The 15,428-nt window shown below is 38.8% G+C and overlaps 1 protein-coding gene across 5 annotated transcripts in view; it reads left to right on the top strand.

Moving 5' to 3' along the window:
* Positions 1–15,428, top strand: part of ANO3 (anoctamin 3) — a 155,012-nt gene that overhangs the window by 98,611 nt on the left and 40,973 nt on the right. For all 5 annotated transcript variants that reach the window (XM_075426381.1, XM_075426384.1, XM_075426380.1 and 2 more), the window contains exons 8-13: positions 2,140–2,271; positions 3,623–3,729; positions 5,134–5,189; positions 7,592–7,713; positions 8,962–9,096; positions 14,894–14,990. In XM_075426381.1, the coding sequence (XP_075282496.1) occupies positions 2,140–2,271; positions 3,623–3,729; positions 5,134–5,189; positions 7,592–7,713; positions 8,962–9,096; positions 14,894–14,990 (649 nt within the window). The remainder of the gene's footprint in view (positions 1–2,139; positions 2,272–3,622; positions 3,730–5,133; positions 5,190–7,591; positions 7,714–8,961; positions 9,097–14,893; positions 14,991–15,428) is intronic.

Consider the following 15,428-nt stretch of genomic DNA (forward strand, 5'->3'; position numbering starts at 1 on the left):
TGACCTAGAAAGCCACTCTGAGTAAAAACACTACTACTTAGACCTATGATTTAGGCAAAAATTAGTCTTCAATTTGTTATCGCTTTGAATGAAAGCTCCATGAAACTTCAGTTTCTTCTTCAACTGTGAAATAATGTGAGCCAAAAAAAGAGGTGTCTCTTGCTGGATTATTTTTGTACATGGGGGGGATGTACATTTCAGTTGAAATATTCTATGCTGTCTGAAGGCACTGAATTTTGGAGTGATCAACCATAAGAGATGTAAGGAAAAAGTGATCAGACCTTAGATAAAAAGCCTTTTTGTCTCAGAAGAGAAATTGCAAATGTAATGTGGACATAATTTTGAATTTATTCTAATGCTGTTCTTCATTACTTTGCATGTTAAAATGAGCAGATGTGAATTTTACACAAGAGCTGATTTCTTTAAATAATAATTATTTACTAGATTTTTAGATTTTTGGAGGGGGAAAAGGATGAAGACTTTTCCTGTAACCAATTTTAAAAGAGTTTTGTAATAAGAAATCTGAAATCAGATGCATTGTTTCTCTGTTCTTCATCCCGATGCATCTGCATATTTTCCTCATTAAAGAAAAGCCTGGATTTTGACTCTCAAAACAATCAGCATGTGTACAACAGAAAAAAACATGAGGAAAATAAAGTAAGAACGGTACTTGTGTATACTGTGTATGACTTTGTACCGAGAGAACTTCCACTGGAACCGGTAAAGATAATCAACTCACACAGTAAGGTATTATTTGAGTAAAGGAGACACCTAAGGGATGCACCTGCCTGGGAACTGTACTCTGTGTTCCAGCGTTATGAACATCGTTAGGTTCTTTGGCTCATGACGCCGTAGTGTCAAATAGAGTGGTGTCCCTCAAGTGCAGTGCCAGTTACACGCAGAGTCTGCCCCAATACCTTGGCGATATGTAGCAAGAAGAAAATTTTGAGAGTTTTAAATGTAAAATTCTGATCCCACGTTTGGCTTGGATTTCTGTCCGACGCTGTGTCAAATAGAGGTAGAACTTTTTTTGCTGGTGTTCGTAGTAAGAGGTGCATTTTCACAAAGGTCACTTTGCTGCCTGAGAGCAACATGCTGTGTCATCGCTTATTACTCTTAATTATGAAATGGGTGGCTGTGCTTCTGCTTAGCACAGGCAATTAAGCACTCACTTCAGACTGAAAAAATCTGATACTTAGCTTCACACTTTTTGTGGATATGAGATATCTGTGGTTTATATATCATGCATACGTATTCATTGAGTAAGGTCCAAATCTCACTGAAAAAAATATAGTTTTGGGAATGTTTTTCTAAAATTTAGTCTTTTTCTGGATTTCTGACATGCTTATAGTGTCATAGCATAGCACTCATTAAAAATGAGACCTAGTCCTTAAATACCTGTATTTCATTGCAATTGAAAATGAAAAAATAAAGGGCAGCAAGGAATGCAAAATTGAAGTGATAAGGAGGTGCCTTCTAGCATTTGCTTGAAAATTAACCACACTTCATTAGATTTACCCCTGTGCAAACCCTGTCCTGAGACATTATTTAAGCAAGTTGCTGGTAGAAGAAAGGCCTTTGTGTTACCAGAATATAATCTAGTCGGGGATACAAAAAATATGATCTGCTTGGATTTTGAGGAAAAATTTGCAGGGGAAGGCTTTATTGGAATCAGAAAACCATAAAAATTTGATCCTGAGCAGTTTCATATTTACTTTCACGTTTTGTGAATTTTAGTGTCGAAGTTGCCAGGCTAGGGAGGGAGGCAGAGTTACGCTTGCCTTCTCCAGTGGGGCCAGAGAAAGTAGTTCGGCGTGTTCTTGAGTAAAGCATAAGCATCCACAGTTCTGCCAGGTGAACTGCCTTGGAAAATGATTTTCCCCGGACTCAATACTGCAGTCCAATCTCAAACCAGAACCCCACTAATTTTAGGATGAGTTGTTCTTGAGTGAAGCGTGCAAGATAGATAATAATAAATACTGTTATTTTTGCTGTTTAACTCCTTATATTTTTTTTTAGTGACTTAACGTGGGAATTTCCTGCTTTCATTTCATTTCTAGTATGATGTCACTAGACAATGTTGGCGATAGAAATAACAAGCACTTGAGAACATGTAAATCTGATTTCTTACTGTCTCAGTTTGCAGAGGAATATGAGAGAGCTGAAAAGTTGGTTGCCCAGAAATCCAATGAAGCTCGATAAGGAGGCCCTGCCTGACCTGGAAGAAACAGATTGCTACACAGCACCCTTCAGCCGGGCGCGCATACACCAGTAAGTGCTGAAACTGGAAAGGCAGCGCCAGAGACAAGGATTTTTTTATTTTCTCACTTCTTCTAAGCAATGCCATAGAGGCAGCCGTTAGCAGATGGTCACTGGCAAATAGCCAGTATCATATTTGGTATTTTCTATGAGTTTTCTCTTAAAGCTGAAATCTACTCTCTGTTACTTGCTATTTGATGGTCACTCAGTAGTATAGGTAGAAGTTTGACCAAAAAATGAAAGCCGGCTTTTTTGCTTTAGAAGTTTTTCTTTCCATTGGATTACAAAATGCAAATACTTGCTCGAGTTTGCTTTGCTTAATTACATATTTTACTTAGGCAAAACGTGAGACATCTGTTGAAATTGGAAACACCTGGAGGCAAGCTAAAACCAGGGATGGTTTTTCTCTTATCAGATCCGGATTTTAAAAAAGCTTTTGTCTCTGAAAGTGTAAAAATATGTACGCCAAACAAAAATTGTATGTGTTCAAGATAGCATGTAGGTAAACTGTGCCATAAATTTTTTCAGGACCCAAAAAGTTATATTTTAAAATTCTGGATGTTTCTTAATTTTTGAAGTATTTTGTGATAATTCTTTTAGGAGGGAAAAGTTCATTTAAAATAGAAGTATAAACTAGGCTAAAGAGGCATTTTTTTCTTCTCAGTAAAGAAGCTATATGCTAGTGGACTGACTTTACCCCAGAAAGACAGAGTAATTGCATTATATTCTCATTTTTTTTTCAGTAATTTACTATATTGCATTGGAGCAATCAGCTGCTTTTGGTGTTATTTCTCAACCAGCTCGGCTGACCTTATCGGCTGTAATAGTGTCACTTTTGGCACAGCTGAGTAGGCAAAAGCACCTGCATGTCAGATTTCTGGCGTCCGGAATCTAGAGCCATCTGGGAAAGGACGCTTTATTTGGCTTCATCCTGGGAATCTCTAAGGGAAAGTGGCTGTGGAGCTGCTACTCAAATGTCCAGTGCATGGAGATAATTTTCTTTTTTCCTGAATAGTAGTTCTGGTAGTTCCATGACACAGACATCTGCCAACTCAGAAGTACCTTGAACTTCAGAATAACCGCTGCTTCTGAAGATCTTTTTTTAAATTAATTATATCCAAAACAGAAGTGACCTATGTAGTAGGATGTTTTAGTTGCTCTGTTTTCCCAGCAGTAATCTGTGGTGATGAGAAATTTATTGGACCCGAGAAGATGCTCTAGAGATGTAAAATTTTGTATCTTGTGCAGTAACCAAGGAGGGTAAAGATCCAATAAATCACTGTAAGAAGAAAACACTTGAGCAGCTATGTTTCAACACCCATGCATTGTTTCAAATATTAAAAGACATTCATTATTTTAATAGTTTTACAATAAACAACAAAGACAGCTTCTTCAGCAATTCCACAAGAAGTAGAATCGTGCATCACATGCTACAGAGAACTAAGTATGAAGATGGAAAATCCAAAATGGGTGAGAATGCTGCTTTTTTTCCTTAACCTGAAGCTACAAAAATTTTCTTTCTTTACTTGCCTGAAAAAGTATCATTTGAGTATATTCAATTTTGCCATCCCTTGAAATCTTTTTATTCGCTCAGTAGCAAGAGTTGGGAGTTGAAGGAATGTCACATCAATTTTTTTTCTTAAATAACTCGGTGAAGAATGGCAATATTTTTTGCCTAATTACTAATTCCTTAAAATAAATTGGAAAGATTAAGATAACTTTATGTGACCAAGAGCTACAATAAAGATAACAGACGCCTCGGAAAACTGTCAAGTGTTTTCAAGGACTGGTCCTAGTAGTTCTGCTACTACCCAGCAGTTCCAGTCCAGCAGAGTCAATGTGAGCTACACTTAACTTATTTGAGGTCTCCGTGCAGCTCAGAGACAGTTGACCTGAAGACTAAATTCAGTTTGTATCAACACTTCTATTACAGTGTTATTTTTTAGAAGGTCTAAATGTTCATTTTCATTTGCAGTGAACAGGGGATATATGTATGATATCCTATTTTCTTTGCAGGAATTAAATTAAGAATTAAATATATGTAGACATGAAAACATTATGAAGATTATAGAAATTACAGAAAGTTGTTGCTGGAGTTTCTGAAGAAAAGCAGTAGTAAGAAAAACATAAAACAAGAGTTCATATCTAATGCCTTTGAAGTTGATGATGGCAAATATCATTACAAGAGTAATTTAGCATAATTTGTATATTTGAATGGACAAATCTGATATCTGTCATAAGTACTTATTTCTTGGGGAAACTTTCGGCTATGGGTGTGCTCTTACAGGCTACTGAATGGTTATTTTTTATTTATTTTTTATAATGTACTTTGATAGTACAACAAATGTGGTTTTAGGAAGACTCTAGGAACTGATCCAAAATGCGGTGGCCAGTATGGTGCAGAGCACTGCTCTGGTACAAATTCCTTCAGCTGCCTTATATTTGAAAATAACAACAGGTTAGCTTTTAGCCCTGCAGGGGTTTTGCTGCCTCAAGGACTGTCTGTCCATACCACTCTCTGTATATCTCAGAGCATTTGGTGGCCCGTAAAATCTGTATCGTATGCTCTGATGAATACAGCGTGAATGTAACCATCTCCTCACACTTGAGCTGGCATGAGCACCCGACCCTGGGAGAAAAGTTGCAGACGTTGATGCTCTAGAAAGCTGCTGTAGTTTGACAGAGCCAGGCATCTCGAGGGATTAGCAAGACCTGCACAGTTGGTGGGATTATTGATTATTGTCATGTTTAGCAGCATCCTGAGCATCTCATGTTAAGTTACATTCTCAATACGTAACTTGGAAGTTTGCACTGCTTGATATTAAATGTGTATAAAAAATTGATATCAGAACTAATGCTTTTTTTTCTTTTTAGGTATTAATAGATTGCTAAATAATGGTACATATGAAGCAGCGTTTCCACCACATGAGGTAACCTGGTTAAGTTTGTATTTGTATTTATATTCAGATTAAAGCCTGCACTAATGTTGTGAGATCCTACTTTATTTTTAATTTTGTCCTGCAAACTTTTTATTTCACTACATAATCTGTTGAGAATTCTCTCATTTCTAGTTCTTACTTTAATACTGGCTTTTAAAATTTTTCATACGTAATGTATTATAATAACTTCCTGGAGCATTTGCTTGTTGAATTAGAATATTATAATTCTTTTTTTATTTTTATGAACCGGACACTGCCTGTGGAGTTCTTAATGAAAATATCAGTTATTCCAATTAGATGTATTAAATTATTTTTGCCTGCCACTTATGTTCTGTTTTTCCCAAGAGCTTGTGCACTTGATCACAGTTAGGGAGACTGGTTAATTGTTTCACATTTAGTCTTTTCTGAATAGTTCTGGATAACTTCTACTTGACAGTATCTTTTTCAGTAGGTTAAAGTCTACTGAAGACTGTAAACACATGAAGTAAATGAAAAACTTACGGTTTACTTCAGATGGTTTTCATCAGTCTTTGCGTATTGAAAAGAAAGAAGCAAGCCACACATCTTCAGTCGTTTTAAGTGCCGATCAGTAGCATGGTAGTTGTAGCTTGTGAACTCTGTGGTTGCTTGGCCTGAATGTTGTGACTTGGACTCGTGTTTCAAAGGACTGACCTGTGCTTTACAAATTGTTGAGAGTCATTTTTTATATGGTATTAATAATTAAATATTGGGAATGTAGAGAAAGGGGTATTCTAGATAAATAATTCAACATCATTGTTAATGCTTCAACTGTGCATTAATGACTTCAGATAAAGCTGGCCATACTACCAGAAAAACCTGTGAAGCTTTCTCTGGCTGTCAGAACCATGCTGTCATATACATTTTATGGATATGTTCCTTTGTTTTGGCATAAGCTGCTGTTTCAAAGTTTCAGTTAAGGTTGATGAAGTCATAATTTTAACCATTCTTACCTTAAATGCTGCCTGACAGGTTCTAAGGGCTAGTGGTTGAACGCTCTCAATTTTTTTTTTAACTTTATCGCACGAGCAAATGAGATTGAAAGTTCAGTCCCAATGGGAACGCTGAGACTTGAACTCCATTATGGATAAACAGTGCAGAAAGAAGCAGGTGGGTGGGTGGGGCGGAGATTTGAAAATATGCAATACTGCGTAATGCTTTATGCATTGCAGTCGTTGATCCAGGTGATTGTGAGAACAAGTTGATGTTCTGTTCCTAGGTGTTCCTAGACATTGCAAAGGTCACACTCTATGTTGACATTTTTGGTATGCTGCTTTGCTGACTGTAAGGATTGGACACTTTGCTATGTTTAGCTTTCTTTTTAATGTTCTTAAACTAGAGTGTCAGCAGATTGCAACAAGTAAAGAGTGTTCTTTCAGTTGCAGGGAATGCTCGAGATTTCAAATAAATTATAAAAATCTGAATAGCTAAATTACATGAATCTGCCAGGGTCAAGAATCTGTGTGATTGCTGACTCTGAAGTACTGCTCTGGGGAACTCTGCTCTGCTCCGCTCCCAAGAAAGGATTTGACTCACTTGCAGTTATCTGATGAAAGATTTTCTTTACCTGTAATGGGGTGGTGAGGTCTTCTGGGGGGAGAAAGTTGAACTAAAGGAGATGGCCTGCTTCAGAATTGGAGTGAAATTACAAATACAAGTGATTCTGCTTAGGATGGTTCTAGCAAATCTGCGCGTTACCTTTTGACTGCTGAGCATGAGGCTATTCTTTCAGGCAGTCTGTAAATGGCAGGCATGGCCTGGAGGGACTCCTTTGGGGTCAGACTGACTCGGTGTTTTGATTTTAATGCCTCTGAGGGTCCTGTGTAGCTTCAAAATAATGCCAGTTCTGTTGTTTCCATCATCTTAGAAAATACGCACCAAAGAAAGACTAGGTTTTTCTATACTTTTAAACAGGAGTTAATAAAGTCGTAGAAAATGCCTGGGAGAGGAGAACCAAGCTGGCATACCAGAAATTTCTAAAATCTTATTGGAGAGAAAAAAAGATGCTGCAACAGTCTTATGAAAAGTTTTGAAAAATTGAAATAGGTGAAAGCATACAATTAAGCATATGTTAGTGAAATAGAAACACTTTACTTGAAGTCATGTAAAGTGTTGATTAGTTCTCTACAGTCTTGTACTGGTATGGTTCTATCATCAATTCTTAGAGAACCTGGCCATTTCAGAAGCATAAGTAACCCTATCTCTTCTGTCAGGCTTATGTGTTAGATGACATGTCCTAGAGGCTTCCATAGGAAGAGACCTATTTATTAAAAATAATGAACAGCTCATTTAAAATTACATTCAAAAATACCTAAGAAATTTATATATTTTCCATAGTGCCTACTAATGTACTTTTATTTCTTTGTGTTTTTCAGGGAAGCCACAAAAGCCGACATCCCATCAAAACACATGGAGCTCAGAATCACAGACACCTCTTATATGAGCGCTGGGCGCGGTGGGGAATGTGGTACAAATACCAACCTCTTGATTTAATCAGGTACTAGTACTTTGATGAGCAGCTTGTTTCTGTGATGCAAACAACCTGGTAACAGTGCATTAACCATACTGCAAAATTCCTTGTGCTTTCCTGTAACATTTAGCTATTCAATGTTATCAGGTAAGACTGGAATTGCCCAGGTTCCTTCTTTTGGGTAGTCTTTTGTGCAGGGCTGTGAATTTCAAATGAGGCTACATAAAAGGCACATAGATCCAGCTGCGTGAGAATTTGCAGTGTGAAACTTAAAATAAAAACCCACAACGTCATCTGCTGATCAGAGACACTTGCACCTCCGGAGAGCACATTTGAGAGCAAAGACTGTTACCCACATGGACAGTCAGAGCTAAGATCCAGTGGAGTGAAAATGCAGCCTAATTGTTACGTTTCTATGTGGGTTTAAATAAACTTCTGTTTGTGTACCTTATACTTAAGGTCATAGATTACCAAATGTAAAACAGAGAATTATATGTAACTGAAGTTAAATAATTGTGATGTTTGGGTTTCATACTTTCCTCATCTTTGACATTGCATACCAATAACTCATTTTTCCTTGCTGTCAGTTTTTATTCCTGATCTGATGGTCGTAACCAATCATTGTGCCCAGTATTGTCCTACTGAAGGCTGTGGAGCCAAGGATATGCTGTGGGGCAATTCTGTGCTGATCAAATAGTGTCATCCTTGACTGACTTTCTGATCACTGCTGCTTTGTCTCTTCTAGCAACTGATACCCAAGTTTTGAAGAATTAAAACTCAATCTTCAACACGTGTTTTCAGTCCATTGTTTTCTCTAGTAATAGTTTGAAATATGTCATATTTCATGATTATCTATCATAAATGCTTTTAATAATGGAATACTTAAGTCATACCAGCTTTCTTTATCCCTTCCCAGAGATTTTGCATATGTGTGTACATATATATATAATGTGTATATATCTATTTTTGTGCCTGCAATAAAACGTCCTACATTTAATAGTGTTGAAACTAGTACATCTGCTTAGTCATTGCAAGGACATGAAAATTACAGAGCACTTCAGTTATGTCCTTATAAAATATATGTTCTGGTAAGTCTGCAATTAGTGTCATTAGAATGTTATGCTAGCCTGAAATAAAATGTTTTGGTAAACTGACATAATTTTACCATCAACTTGTAGTGGTAGTTCCTCATTACAATTATTCTACTACTGTGAAGATAAATAGAGGTCACCAGAAGTTTTAACTTTAAACAATGTCTGTTTGCTTTTCACATAGGCGATATTTTGGTGAAAAAATTGGACTGTATTTTGCCTGGCTGGGGTGGTATACTGGAATGCTGATTCCTGCTGCCCTGGTGGGGCTCTTTGTTTTCCTCTACGGGTTATTTACAATGGATTCCAGCCAAGTAAGGTAAAATTCTATTTAATAACATATATAATAGCCTGTTGAAAATAAAGAACAGTCTGGCACAACTTAGGTCATTATACTTATAAAGTTTTCCAGATATGGTAATCATGTAAAAATAACCAGAGCACTGGGTTCTGCAGTCAAGCGTATCCACTTTGTATATCTGTTTTGCATCAAGCTGGATGCATACCGTTTACAGCAAGTGTTCTTACCACTGTATCTGCAGTGATTGCCATTCTCTCCGTAAGGAAAAACAGCAAGTTCCGATTCTAATGTCATGGCTACTGCAATGGTTGTTGTTCTAGTCAAGCCTAATGGATGAAAAACCAGACAGATGTAGTCCAACTTCACCTCCATCTTGCCTGCAACTTCCAGAGTGTAGTACAGTTGCTGAACTTCAGCTTACTTTTTTGTATGTCTTTTCTTTCTCCCAGTGTTAATAGTGGCAAACGTTTGAGTCTAACGAAATTCTTACCTATGGTGGTGTAAACTGCAGCCAGGAGACCCAGCTTCAGGGAGATTACAGCTGCATGAAATGTACCTTGTTTTTAAGTTTCCCGCTGCTGGGATTTTGCTCTGAAAGAGGTTTATGTCAGTTTAGAAATAGTGAGGAGGAAGCTCCAGTTAAGTGCTGATGTATTGTAGGAACTGTTTCAGAGGATGCACCCTCACTACAAAGTTTTCCATTAGATGTCGTCAGACACAACAGTATCAGCGCTCTTACAAGTGCAACTGTTGCTGCAAGCAGTTTGGATCTGTAGGCTAGAAGTATACTTGGGGGTCAGGTGTCATATTAAGTGGTGTTTTGCAGGCTTTGAGCAGCAGTGTTTCAAGTTTTCTTTATGGAATTGCCTTTATCTTCTATTTCACAGCGAGTTGTATTCTGCAGTGCTGTAATTAAGGCTTTTTAAGGCTTGCTTTTGTACAGCAAACTCCTGAGAGACTTTACAACTTCAGACTTCATTAAATGCAATAAATGTATCAGCCAGGAAAGTATGCTGTCTTTAAGATACTGTTCTCCGTGTTAGGATTGTTTTGCACGATAAACGTCTGTAAAATATAATGGATGTAAAGTAGATGATCAGTCTGTTCATAGAGCACAGACACTAGAGCTGTTGAACTGGGAATCTTGTATTCTTCACATGTACAATGGCAGTTCCGACAAGGGGCCATAATCTACTACTATGAGGATCCGGCTTAGTATTTCAGGCACTCCTCGTGGAAGAGAAAAATGTGGGATTGACACTCCCCGAGAGAACAAAATTTCTAAGAATTTGATTTTTTCAAACTGTAAGCTGTTATGTGCTTGTGTATGTGTCATACGCTTCTCCAGAGAAGACTTGGAGATACGACTCCTGCTAAATTTGACACGGTTATCTTGCTTGCTCAAGGCTGCAGTGTATAGATCGCAGGAGCGCAGAGGCAGGCTAGCTTTCATGTTTTCCTGTCCTCAGTTTTTCCCCTTGGCTGCTGTTGTGTGGCTGCAGACCCAACATGCACATTTTACTTTGCTCCCCGTGGAGGCTGGTAGTGTTGGGTCCCATCTCGATGTGCCTCAGTGCCATGCTGGGCTACACGGAACACCAGGGTGCCCATCAGGGGCTCTGGATGCTGTTCCAGAAGCAAGAGCCTGAAAGTTAGGTGATCCACCATATAAGCCCTGGATGCCTGCAAGGAGAGGGGAGTATTTATATCTTTATTATAGCTGACGTTAGCCAGTGTGCATTTCAAAGTACCGACAGAGGGTGGCTTAGTGCAGAAGCCCTAGCCGTGTGCTCTGTGGCAGCCTCACATCTGTAGTCTGGATGTGTTAATTCTGGGCAGAAGGTCCTCTCTGCCTTTGATGGTGCAAATCTGTGCAGTCCCTCTGGTTAGCCAGGACACAATGCTGTCGTATTGGTGCATTGCTGTGACCGAGTTAGTAGGGCCTGCTGTGAGACATGGATTCAAGAACAGAGCTTAACTAACGCAAGCTGATTGTGACTGGCCTGATAAAATGTGTGTAGATGTTTTCTGTATCACCTTGTGTACTGAGGCAATTCTAAAGGCCAGTGATAACAGGTGCTGCTCCTTGCTGTATTTGCTTACTTAGCCTGGAAGGGGTTAGCGAGGGTTAGACAGAAACCCCCTACCTAGAGCAGACAGGAGTCATCCGTTAGCAGGCAGACAGAGTGCACAACATAAATGTTCATATTCTTGACATATTCTGGGACTGTGAGATTATTTAGTGTTTCTGCAGTCATTTGAAGAAAATTGCTAGATAAACATCTGTAACAGTTTTCAAAGACATCGTTTGATTTTGAGCACTGCAGCTACCGCAGTATTCAAATGCAACGTTCAGCAGCCGTCAGGAAGGAGCGGAGTCGGATATGTTATTCTGACAAAATTAGACACAGGAAACCCATCGGCAATTGGGAATGTAAACCTAGTGCCAGGGCACTAAGGCAATGTCAGAACTGCCACGTTGCCCCAGATTCATTATTATTTAGCGTAATGCTGCTTCATGGGAAACAGGTTTCATCCTATTAACACCTGTTACTAGGAATCAGTGGATGTGAGGAAGTGTTGATTTACAGTGTGATAAATTCTGTCAAAAGCCCTATTTTGTCCTTTGTCTTGTGTACCACAAAATTTGAACTTGCCAACGGATCAGATCAATGTTGCAGAAGTGTGCTTTCCCCAGTGCTGTCCCTCCACAGCTCAGGCACAGGGAGCTGCCAGGAGCCACCCTTGAGCGGCTGCAGGCAGAAAACAATCGCTTTCTTCTTTTTCCACTGAGGTCCAGCGCAGTTTCAGCAGAAAAGGAATAAGCAAATACACGAGCACATATTGCCATGGAGCCAGACGTTGCTTGCGATGCCAGCCATAGGTTTTGGGCAGCAGTAATTTAAGGGGTATGCAGAATGATGTCCGCTCCAGGAATTGGTTTGTCTTGCTTACGAGGTGTACAAGTGCCTGTCTCACTCTGTCCTCAGAGCCTCTCCTGATACTAGATGGCTCTTTATATATATATATGTTAAAAATTATATATAACTCAGGCTGTGCTGGTATGTCATCTTAGCCTGGCACGAGGCCGTCGGTCCCTGTCCCCTGTGTAAAGGAAAGATGCTCTGTGTAGTTCATCGGGGGCTGCCACAAGCAAGTTGGAAACGGAGCGTATTTGCTCCCTTGTGGTGGTAGCCTTCCTCCTTTCCCAGGGCGAGCATCTCCCTCACTGCGCTTTGCCCCTTGTCGTAGTCTCTCTCTCCTTCTCTCATTCTCAGTTACAGTTTTAGGGAAAGAATAAACTTTCAGCTCTGATTGAATCATTCAGTGATTCAAATGTATTGTACAGGGAGGAGGAGGGTGAAGTAAGATGGGAAAACAAAAACCCTCCCTGCACACTGTCGTTTCAGTGGCTAGACACTATTATAAGCAAATATGCATGTACGTCCCATGTTTAGAAACAGAAGTTTCTCCATTCTACACGGTTAGGGACATTTTTCTTTCCTATCGTAAAAGAAGTGCATGAGATGGGCAGTGTGACTGGAGGCACGTTGGAATGGAGGATGTTCTTTTGCTTGCATGGGTTTGAATTAAAGCTTGGTAATAGTGTGATTGCCAGGAGCCAACACTGAGGTCCCCCAGGGTACTGAGATTATAGTGTTGGCAGCTCGATGCAGGCTTCAGTTGCGAGATGAAGGTGACCAAGAGAAAAATCCAGAGAACCTCTGTGTGAGAAACTCCTTAGGAGCTTTTGGAGTGTTTGGACTGTATTCGTAGGGCTCAGACACACAGAAACAAAAGTGTGAAACATGAATTTGTATTTCTTGTTTCATATGCTTTCAAATATCTTTTGATCCGTTTGCCTTCCCTGAGCTAAACTGGGGGAAATGTGAAGTGCGAGTTAAATGGAAGGGCTCAAACGTCCTTGAGAAGTGCCTTCATCTGGGTTCTTTGCTTTGAACAGACAAACGTGCCATATCTACTAACTGTCTTTATTCTCGAGTTAGGTGTCAGGCTATTAGTTGTTGATTAGTCTATGTAAAAATAACTCTGCTGGTTTTAAAGAATTAGGTTTTGAAGGGTTTACACATATGAATTATCACGGTTGTGAGTTGTCCCTTTGTTGTCAGTCAAACAGAAAGGCCGGGCATGAGCGCAGCATAGCCTGAGGTGTCTTTGCACCATGTGCTTTAGTCAGATTTCAGATGTAGAAGGGAGGACAGTACAAAGCAGCTTGTTTTCCTCTGTTACACTGAAGATTTGAGTTGCAGTAACAGGTAACGTAGCACCTGTCACAAACACTTGTGTAGCAAATGTTACTGCCTAGGCAGAGTAGTGCTAAAGCATGGGACCTATCACCCTCAGTATAATTTTGTGAAACTTCATGTGTTATTAAAAACAAACCCAGATTTTAACTCAAGATATATAGTACAGAAAATCTTAACATTTGAATTTAATTTCAGAGTACAATACAATTTAGCCTTACATTTGACAACAGTTTGTATTATTGCCACACTATTATAACTCACTGTTGAAATATGATTTTCTGTGCTTAATCATTTGAATGAAAATGCAAGCAAGAAAATTCTCTGATGTGTCATACTGTAAGATCTCTGCTCCTCTGCAAATCTGAAATGACTGGCTTTGCTCATTCTGACTTAAGGGTTACTTAGGACAATTTCTTTGTCAGATCCACATTATTTTGTAGGGTTTCAGTGAAGAAGAGATTCTGATGTTGTGTGAAGTATGACCAAAGATTACAGAATTGGCATCTAGGCAACCAGAATCTTTAATTTCTATTTATTGCTATGTCAGACAGGATTTAATAGATGCACTCATTTGGAAATAAGCATAATCTTCCATACGGTATTAGAACTGTAAATTCAGATTTTATGAGTAGGAGAGTGAAAGCGCCATGTTTATTAAAACAAATTAGTAAGGATTTCCTGGCATTTGTTTTACACTGCTACTTCCCTTGTGTGCTACAGGATCATTTCATGCATGTCAGCATTGCTGAAGGACAGGGAAAGGCAATTGCTGAGATTCTTTGGGAAGCTTACTCACTGCAGTTAAAATTTGCCTTAAAATTCAGTTTTGCACTTCTGTTAATCCTGTTTTGCCTTTGTCAAGACACTGAATTATGTACTAGGTTTTGAATATGAATGGTCCCAGTGAAGACAGTGACTTGGTGAAGACATCTTCCTAAATCTTAGGATCCTTAAACATCAGAATGTGGCTTAAAGTTATTTTACCTGTACAGAAGTTCTTCTGTAGGAAATAAAAACACAAAGACTTGAAACACTGCTGTCAGAAATCCCTGTCAGTGGGTTTTTACATGTGACTTGTTGGTCTAAGTGGGCATGCGATCTTCCTGTGGAACAGACCTTCAGCTGATGTAAACTGGGAGAAGTTGATTGCGATCAGTGTAGTTACACCAACGATGTCCATCTTCTGAATGGTTGCTATCTTCTACATCATTTAGATAAATATGAAGTAAATTGTTTTGCAGGTAGTGAACAATGTTTTTTTCTTCTGTTTGTGATATTTGGGAGAGAATGGGATATTCAGAAGTGCGAGAAATGTCACATCATGCCCAAAAATATTGCATACTACTCTAGGGCCCACAGTTTGAAGGGTAGTGATTTGGGATTAGGCTTTTCAAGCCCAACACTCTGTTTTAATTTATTTTATTGAGCCAGTTTTGTGATGTAGGCATACTGTTAACAAATAGGGACCACAAATGGCATAACCTCAGAAAATCCTAAGAATGCTAAAAGCCTTTTTATAACCTTTATTCTTCTGTCTTCTGCTAAAGCAAAGAGATCTGCGAGGCAAATGAAACCATCATGTGCCCTATGTGTGAACGTAATTGCACACTGCAAAAACTTAATGAAAGCTGCATATATGCTAAGGTAATTATTGTCTTATTGCTATCAAGGTATTTTTTGTCTAAAGATCCATTTTCATTGTGTAATGACTGCCCTTGTTTCAGCGAAGATTCCTGCAAAACATGATGTTTGTCTACAGAATTTTTTTTAGCCTTTCCAATTCATGTTTCTGATAAGGGAATGCTCTGCAATGATCAGAGATTATTATAAAATTCATTTTACTTTCTGTGAGCATTTCCTTCCTGAATCCTTATTATTTTCATCAATTTATAAAGTCCTCTGAGTAACAAAACTTTTCTTGGAAGGTTTTTCCTACTTTCCCCTATAATTGACTTCTTAATTCTGTTTCTCTTGCTTGCTCTGTTATTGAATTTCTGCTCCTCCGAAAGGAATTCTTTAGCATAATTTGCCTGTGATTTGCTTTGCTATATCAAACTAAGGCAAAGATTTTACACAACTAAA

This window comes from Opisthocomus hoazin, chromosome 7, assembly GCF_030867145.1.
Source record: "Opisthocomus hoazin isolate bOpiHoa1 chromosome 7, bOpiHoa1.hap1, whole genome shotgun sequence".
NCBI classification, from domain to species: domain Eukaryota; kingdom Metazoa; phylum Chordata; class Aves; order Opisthocomiformes; family Opisthocomidae; genus Opisthocomus; species Opisthocomus hoazin.